This window comes from Acanthamoeba castellanii (assembly GCF_000313135.1).
Source record: "Acanthamoeba castellanii str. Neff unplaced genomic scaffold scf7180000084697, whole genome shotgun sequence".
NCBI classification, from domain to species: domain Eukaryota; phylum Discosea; order Longamoebia; family Acanthamoebidae; genus Acanthamoeba; species Acanthamoeba castellanii.
In genome coordinates, this window is record NW_004457437.1 from 34,489 (window position 1) to 42,364 (window position 7,876).

Consider the following 7,876-nt stretch of genomic DNA (forward strand, 5'->3'; position numbering starts at 1 on the left):
CTCAATTGCAGCGCTCGCTGCGTCGCATCTGCCCGCACGACACGCACACATCAGTCTCTGTGTGCCGTCGCGCGTGTGCGATTGTGCGCGTGCGATTGTGTGTTCGATTGTGCGCGTGCGGTGGTTTGGTGGGAGGGGGGTAATCGTACTGCGTGCGGGGTGCGGCGACGACAGGATGGCGAGAACGTGGGAGACGATGCTCGTGGCGCAGTCCTTCCACAGGCACGACGCGAGCGCGGGGAACGCGAAGGCGACGCTCTCGAGCAGGTGGTGGAGCGGCCGCCCCCAGGCCGGGCTGTGGACCTGGCTGTTGCGCTCGAGCCCGTGCACGATCAACCGACGCACGGCGGCGTAGTGCGGCAGCAGGTGACGCCCCACACTGCGTGGAATGCGATGGAATGCAGGGGTGCGTAAGGGAATGTCGGGAATGTGCAGGGGGCGTGTGGTGTGGTGTGGTGGAATGCGAGGCAGGCACAGCGCGCACATACCTCACGACCAGGGAGCTCAGCAGGCGATAGGCGTGGGCGTGCAGGCTCGGCAGAATCGTCCACAGACCCAAACGGTTGCGGTCAAGCGAGTCCTGTGCGCGTGTGCGGTTGTGCGGTGGTGCGTGTGCGGTGAGCGACACGGCGCGTACTGTGTGGCTGTGGCTGTGTGTGTTGTGCGCGCGTACGAAGTGGGCCGACGCGGGCGAGAGCGAGAGGACACGGCCGATGAGGTCAAGCAGGTGCGGAATCGGGACGGGCACCGCGCGCACCGGCTGATTGGCCGGCGGCGCGCCCAGGCAGTGCCTCAGCGCCGTGAACAGCCCGACCAGCCGCCGCTCCAGCACCACGCTCGGCACTGTACATTCCATGACACGTCAGCTGCATACCTGAGCTACAAATACCAATGGAATGTGCATACCAGTGGTCCTCCGCGACGGAAGCTGGAATGCGGGGGGCAGGCCCCGGCGCAGGTTGATGGGCGCGTTCAGGTGGTCCGCTGGGTAGCAGGTGTCGAGGAGGCCGTGGATGGTCGCCATCGCGCTGCCCACGAGCCTGGGCCACTCCTCCACGCCGCTGCACCAGGGCCGCACCGACAGACACTCGGCCGCGGCCTGCCCACTCTCCCGTCAGCGTGTGCGGTGGAGGGTGTGCGGTCGTGTCGTGTCGTGTCGTGTGCGTGTGCGGTGGTGCGTGTACCCTGCGGACGTTGGGGTGGGGAGAGTCGAGAAGGTGGACGCAGGTCTCTTCCACGATGGCGCCCTGCGGCCGGAGGGTGGCGCCCAGCGCCTGAAGGCACGCCATGGCGCCCTCCACCACACCAGCCATGTGGCTGGTGTGGCTCTGCAACACACACAACACACAACACACACCGTGGCGTGAATCGACTGCACCCACAGATTTGCGCTCAGCGAGATCTACGCACCTGCTTGGACTGCGCGGCGATGTGGTTGAACTTGCGCACGAGCTGCTTGATGGCCTTGAGGAGGGTCGAAGGCGCCACCAGCAGCTCGCGCTTGAGCTGCTCGTCGCGGCCCACCACCTGGGCCACCACCCCCAGCGTCTGCGCCGCGCTCGCCACCACCCCCTCCGCCTCCGCTTGCTGCACCACCGCACACCACACATCACCTCATTAGACAACAACGCACCACCGCACACGCACACGCACCACCGCACACACACGACACACGACGACGTACGGTGAAGAGGGCGAGGAGGACTTCGAGTACGCCGCCGCAGGCGGGGGTGGCGGAGGTGAGCAGCCGGAGCACCTTCCGGCGGTAGCGCTCGTCGCCGTCGGCCGCGGGGGAGGCGCCCTCGTGCAGGGCCGCGGTCACCACCTGCCGCAGGGCCTCGGCCGCCGTGTCGCGGGCCTTGGCCGCGGCCGCGGCACGCCGGGACTGCTGCACGGTGGGGGTGGTGGTGACAGCGGCGTCGGTCGAGGCGTCATCGGCCACGGCGGGAGTCGAAGCCGCGGCCGAAGATGAAGATGAAGATGAAGGTACGAGGAGGACGGAGCGGAGGCGATGGAGGAGAGCGAACCAATCGACGGACGGGTCGGAGATGAGCTGGGGCCAGCCCTCGAGCAAACAGGCGAGCCGATTGAATCGGCCCGACGCGTCGACCGCTAGATCTCCGGCGGCGACTTGCCATACATTCGGCCCGTGTAGAAGTGCACCGGAATCCATTTCGCTTTGAATTGAATGAAAGTAAAAATCACTTCAAATCACCTCCAAAATGGGTCCTCAATCGCTCCACGTTCGCGGTTCGATCGGTTCTGCGTTTTTTAGCAGATTAAAAAAGGAAATCGGAATTTATTTGTTTCTCGCGGTCGACAGGAAAACATTTGATTTCGGTTGGATTTGTGATTGTTGGATCGGCGCCGAAAGAGAACGAGGCCGCAACGCTGCCAGCGTAGAAGATGGAGGAAAAGGAGTTGTATCCATATGGCCTCAAGAAATCGGTGCTCAAGGAGCTGGTCAGCGAGCAGGAGATCCCCAAGCGCCTGTACGTCTCCCCCCCAATCACATTCTTTCTCTTCCATCTCTTTTTCTGTTGCGAATTAGCGCCGTTGAGAACGGTGGCCTACGCCCGCACTGGCGTCAGCCATTTCCTTCAATTTACGGTCATTTTCGAGCCGGGCGTGATTTTAATTTTCACCATCTCATCCGCGCGTACCATCATCTGCCATGACCTGGGCTGCAGGAGCGAGATCAGCTTCGGGCTGTTTTCGCCGTCGGAGATGCAGCGCTTGTCGGAGATCCAGGTCGTGAGCCACCTCCTCTTCCAGCTGCCCAAGCGCGAACCCATGCCCTACGGCCCGCTCGACCCTCGCATGGTACACTACACACACAACACACAGTCAGGCACTCATGACCACACGACACACGGCGCGCGCGCGCGCCCACACACACACGCACACACACAACTCACATTTTGCGTGTGTGTGCGTGCGTGTAGGGCGTGTGTAATACCAAGGGCATCTGCTCGACGTGCGGTCAGAAGGTGCAGGAGTGTGCCGGCCACTTTGGTTATATCAAGCTGGCTCTGCCCGGTACGCGATCCTTAATCCATTCACATTGTGTGTGTGTGTCGCGAGTGTCGCGAGTGTCGTGTCGTGCGTGTCGTGCGTGTGTCACTGACATATGCGCCTCTGCTGCAGTGCTGCACGTGGGCTACATGAAGCAGATCCTCACGCTGCTGCAGATGATCTGCAAGTACTGCAGTCGGGTGAAGCTGCCCGACGCCGTGCGCCGCCACTTTCTGCGCGAGATGCGGGCCAAGCCCGACGTGCTCCAGAAGCGCGCCTTCTACAAGGAGGTGGTCGAGCGGGCCAAGAAGATCAAGACCTGCCCCTACTGCGGCTGCGCCAACGGCATGGTGAAGAAGGTGGGCGCGCTCAAGCTCGTCCACGAGCGCTTCCGCGAGAAGCAGCACATCGACCGCCGGCGCCAGTTCCTGGGCGAGTTCGACGAGGCCGTCAAGCTCGACGAGTCGCTGGCGCCGCACCTCAACAAGGCCCAGGACGACCTCAACCCCATCCGCATCATGAACATCTTCTCGCGCATTCCGCCCGAGGTCCGCACCACTCACGCGCAGCCCTCCCTCGTGCGTGACGTCACACCCACCCGCACAGTCATGCTGACGTCAGCAACGTGTATGTGTGTGTGTAGGATTTGGAGTTGATGGATATGAACGGCAAGATCGCCAATCCTACACACTTGGTGCTGCAGCATCTCCTCGTGCCGCCCATTACCATTCGACCGTCCGTTGCCATGGACGCCTCGCAGGGCAGGTACGTCATTTTTGCTCTGACCGCACGCACACACGCTGCACCCACCGCACACGGCACGACACGACACGACACGGACGGCGATCGGCCCGGCTAACGCTGTGACTGGCCATCGTCGTACTGGCCATCGTCGGTGATGATAGTAACGAGGACGACTTGACCATGGGGCTGGGCAAAATTCTGAACATAAACAACGCCCTCGAAGCGGAGCTGGAGAAGGGGAACAACATGCCGCAGATCATGGAGAAGTGGGACGCGCTCCACATCAACGTCGCTTTGTACATCAACTCGGAAACGCCCGGCATCCCGCCCACCATCGTTCCCGCCAAACCCACGCGCGGTACCACCTCCTTCATTCTTGACATTCCTTGTGTGTCGTGTGCGTGTCGTGTCGTGTGTCGTGGTCGTGTCGCGTTGCGCTCGGCTGCTGACAGCCGAGTGGTGTATGAATAGGTCTGTGTCAGCGGTTGAAGGGCAAGAAGGGTCGATTCAGGGGCAACCTGTCGGGCAAGCGTGTGGACTTTTCGGGCCGCACGGTGATCTCGCCCGACCCCAACCTGCGGATCGACGAGGTGGCCCTGCCCGAGCTGCTGGCCAAGGTCATGACCTACCCGGAGCGGGTCAACGCCAAGAACATCGACAAGATGCGCAAGCTCGTCCTCAACGGCACCGACAAGTGGCCCGGCGCCAACGGCATCATCCCACGCGACGGCGGCAAACTGTACGTTCCTTATTTATTTATCTATTTATTATTTATTTGCATGGGAAGATATTTTATTATTAATTATTAATTATCACAATTTGTCGTGCGCGTATTGTGCGCGATTGGCTCACCCGACGTTGTGGATGCGCTGCTGTACAGCTCTCTTAAGTTTGGCGACCGGTCGCGAGCGGCGAATAACCTGCGCATCGGCGACATCGTGGAGCGGCACCTGCTGCACGGCGACGTGGTGCTGTTCAACCGACAGCCGTCGCTCCACAGGATCTCGATCATGTGCCACCGCGTGCGGGTCATGCCCTGGCGCACGTTCCGCTTCAACGAGTGCGTGTGCGGCCCCTACAACGCCGATTTCGACGGTACCGCCAAGCTCAGTGTCACGTACACTGCCGCCCGGAAATGGAGAATTGAATGTGTGTCATGTTGTGTCGTGTGTTGTGTCGTGCGTTGCGTGTCGTGCGTGTCGTGCGATGCAGGTGACGAGATGAACGTGCACGTGCCGCAGACGGAGGAGGCCCGAGCGGAGGCCATGACCCTCATGGCCGTGAACCAGAACCTCATCACACCCAGGAACGGTGAGCCGCTCGTCGCCGCCACACAGGTACGTGCGCTCTCTCACTTTCTCACCCGTTTGATCTACCGCACACGCACACGCACACGCACCACCGTCACCGCACACGCACGCACACGGTTACATGTGTTATCATCACCGCATGAAAAAAACTAACGTCGATGAGGGCCACCCGATTAGGATTTCTTGACGGCGTCGTATCTGGTGACGCGGAAGGACGCCTTCTTCGACCGTGCCGAGTTCTGTCGTCTGTGTTCGTTCTTCGTCGACGCCGACGCCAAGATCGACATCCCTCCGCCCGCCATCGTGAAGCCCATGGAGCTGTGGACCGGTTCGTCGCTTTCGTTCTTTTGGCTACTCCTCGCTTTCGTTTATTATTCTAAATTATATTATCGTTTTAATCGTTGACATACTTAATTTATTTATTTCCTATTATCAGGAAAGCAATTGTTCTACATTTTGCTGCGACCAAACAAAAACGTGGACGTGTGCCTGTCGATGGAGGTCAAGGGCCGCGAGTACACGGGCAAGGGCAGCTACGAGCCGCTCTACATGTGCCGCAAGGACGGCTACGTGGTGTTCCACCAGAGCGAGCTCCTGTGCGGCATCATGGACAAGAAGACCCTCGGCGGCGGCAGCAAGGAGAACATCTTCCACGTGCTCATGCGCGACTACAGCACCATCGTGGCTGCCGACCGCATGTCTCGCCTGGCCAAGTTCTGCGCTCGCTGGCTCGCGTACGCCAAATACCTTCATTCCTTTCATTCCGCACACACACACCACACACGCGCGAAGACTCATATCAGTTTTCGTGTATATACAGGGACTGGGGATTCTCGATCGGCATTTCCGACGTCATGCCCTCGGACAAGCTGAAGCGCGAGAAGGACGAACTCATCCAAACCGCCTACGCCGAGTGCCGGACCCTCATTTCCGAATACAAGAGGTGCGCGTTTGGTGCGCGTTCGTTTTATTTATTAATTACTATTTTCGGTCATTTTAATCATTTATTTTAATTTATTTGATGATAATTGATTTAAAAAAACAAAATGTGGTGTCGCGCAACAGTGGCAAGCTGCAGCCGCAGCCGGGATGCAACGTGGAGCAGACGCTGGAGGCGCAGCTCAACAAGATCCTGTCGGACGTGCGAGAGGCGTGCGGCACGGCCTGCATCAACGAACTCCACCCGCTCAACGCGCCCCTCATCATGGCCCTCTGCGGTACTTGACCCCCCCCTCCGACACACCACACGCCGCCAATGGCTCACGACACGACACACGACACGACACACGACACGCAACACAGGTTCGAAGGGTTCGAACATCAACATTTCGCAGATGATCGCGTGCGTGGGCCAGCAGACGGTGAGCGGCAGTCGCGTGCCGGAGGGCTTCATCCACCGCACACTGCCCCACTTTGGCGTCAACGCGCGCGACCCCGAGGCCAAGGGCTTCGTCAAGAACTCCTTCTTCACCGGTACGCCTGCCGCACGACACTCACCGCACACGCACACGCACACACCGCACGACACTCACCGCGCACACATGGCACGCGTCTCACATTCCTGGAATATTTGTGTGGTTGGCTCGGTGCGCAGGCTTGACGGGCACGGAGTTCTTCTTCCACACGATGGGAGGCCGCGAGGGTCTGGTCGACACTGCCGTGAAGACCGCCGAGACCGGTTACATGCAGCGGTACGCCATAATGCTCGGCCGCCCGTGCGTGCACGCGTGTGTCGTGTGTGTGTCGTGTTGCGCTGATGCTCAACCAACCCGCGCGTGCGTCGTTTGTTTGGTGAACGGGCGCAGACGTCTGATGAAGGCGCTGGAGGACCTCGCGGTGCAGTACGACGACACGGTGCGAAACTGCAGCGGCGGTATCGTCCAGTTCGTCTACGGCGACGACGGCCTCGATCCCACCGGCATGGAGGGACGCGACAAGCCCGTCGACTTTAGCCGAGTACGCCACCGCACGACACTCACACCGCACTCGCCGCACGACACGACACGCACCGTAATGACACACGCTGTGTGTGCGCGCGCGCGCAGGTGGCGATGCACATCAAGGCGATGCTGCCGGCCAACGGCGAGCGGGGCCTGACGCCGTGGGAGATGACGCAGCGCGTGGACAAGGCGCTCAACTCGCCCATGTTCCGGGGCGGGATCACGCAGGGCGTGCGCGACAAGGCCTGCTCGGCGCTCTTCATCGACGACATCCGCCGCTACCTGCTCGGCGGCCTCCTGCCCCAGCGCGACGCCGACCCGCCCAAGTACTTCAAGGGCTGCCTCGACGCCCTCGTCGCCACACGGTACACGACACGACACGACACGCAACACAACACAACACAACACGACCAACGACACGACACGACACAACACGCGCTGACATGACGTACACAGGAAACGCTTTGGGCTGGACGCGTGCGAGAAGACGCAGGAGCCGAACCCGGAGCGGGAGGAGGAGAACTGTGCGCGGGTGTGGTACGAGTCGATGAACTGCGTCGAGCGAGCGCCGGCGGACGAGAAGGAGAAGGACCGCGCGGCGCGCGAGCGCGCACTGGCCGACCGCCAGCGCGAGAAGGCCACGCTGCTGGCCGAGCGCGGCATCGACTTTACCCTCGCATTCCCTGAATTCTTTGCCGCGCTGCCGGCCGACGTCCGCGCCCAGCGCCGCATCGCACACACCAAGGCCGTCGACGGGTACACTCACCAACCGCACACCACACTCACCGCACACGCTCACCAACCGCACACGCACACGCGCACGACACGACACGACACGCACAGCGTGTTGAGCTGGACGGCGAGGCA

At 61.3% G+C, this 7,876-nt stretch overlaps 1 protein-coding gene and 1 pseudogene across 1 annotated transcript in view; one reads left to right on the top strand and one right to left on the bottom strand.

Annotated features, from left to right (window-relative positions):
- Nucleotides 1-2,173, bottom strand: part of ACA1_128160 — a 3,166-nt pseudogene extending 993 nt beyond the window's left edge.
- Nucleotides 2,174-2,406: 233 nt separating this feature from the next.
- ACA1_128170 (DNAdirected RNA polymerase subunit A) overlaps nt 2,407-7,876 on the top strand; it is a gene marked incomplete at both ends in the record, with an annotated part of 6,489 nt that continues 1,019 nt past the window's right edge. The window contains 19 exons of the mRNA XM_004338916.1: nt 2,407-2,492; nt 2,691-2,823; nt 2,946-3,039; nt 3,174-3,202; nt 3,441-3,563; nt 3,659-3,780; nt 3,921-4,117; nt 4,231-4,498; nt 4,640-4,854; nt 4,972-5,096; nt 5,247-5,397; nt 5,506-5,803; nt 5,890-6,012; nt 6,135-6,286; nt 6,372-6,542; nt 6,664-6,760; nt 6,875-7,025; nt 7,115-7,374; nt 7,466-7,765. Of these exons, the coding sequence (XP_004338964.1) occupies nt 2,407-2,492; nt 2,691-2,823; nt 2,946-3,039; nt 3,174-3,202; nt 3,441-3,563; nt 3,659-3,780; nt 3,921-4,117; nt 4,231-4,498; nt 4,640-4,854; nt 4,972-5,096; nt 5,247-5,397; nt 5,506-5,803; nt 5,890-6,012; nt 6,135-6,286; nt 6,372-6,542; nt 6,664-6,760; nt 6,875-7,025; nt 7,115-7,374; nt 7,466-7,765 (3,095 nt within the window). The remainder of the gene's footprint in view (nt 2,493-2,690; nt 2,824-2,945; nt 3,040-3,173; nt 3,203-3,440; nt 3,564-3,658; nt 3,781-3,920; nt 4,118-4,230; nt 4,499-4,639; nt 4,855-4,971; nt 5,097-5,246; nt 5,398-5,505; nt 5,804-5,889; nt 6,013-6,134; nt 6,287-6,371; nt 6,543-6,663; nt 6,761-6,874; nt 7,026-7,114; nt 7,375-7,465; nt 7,766-7,876) is intronic.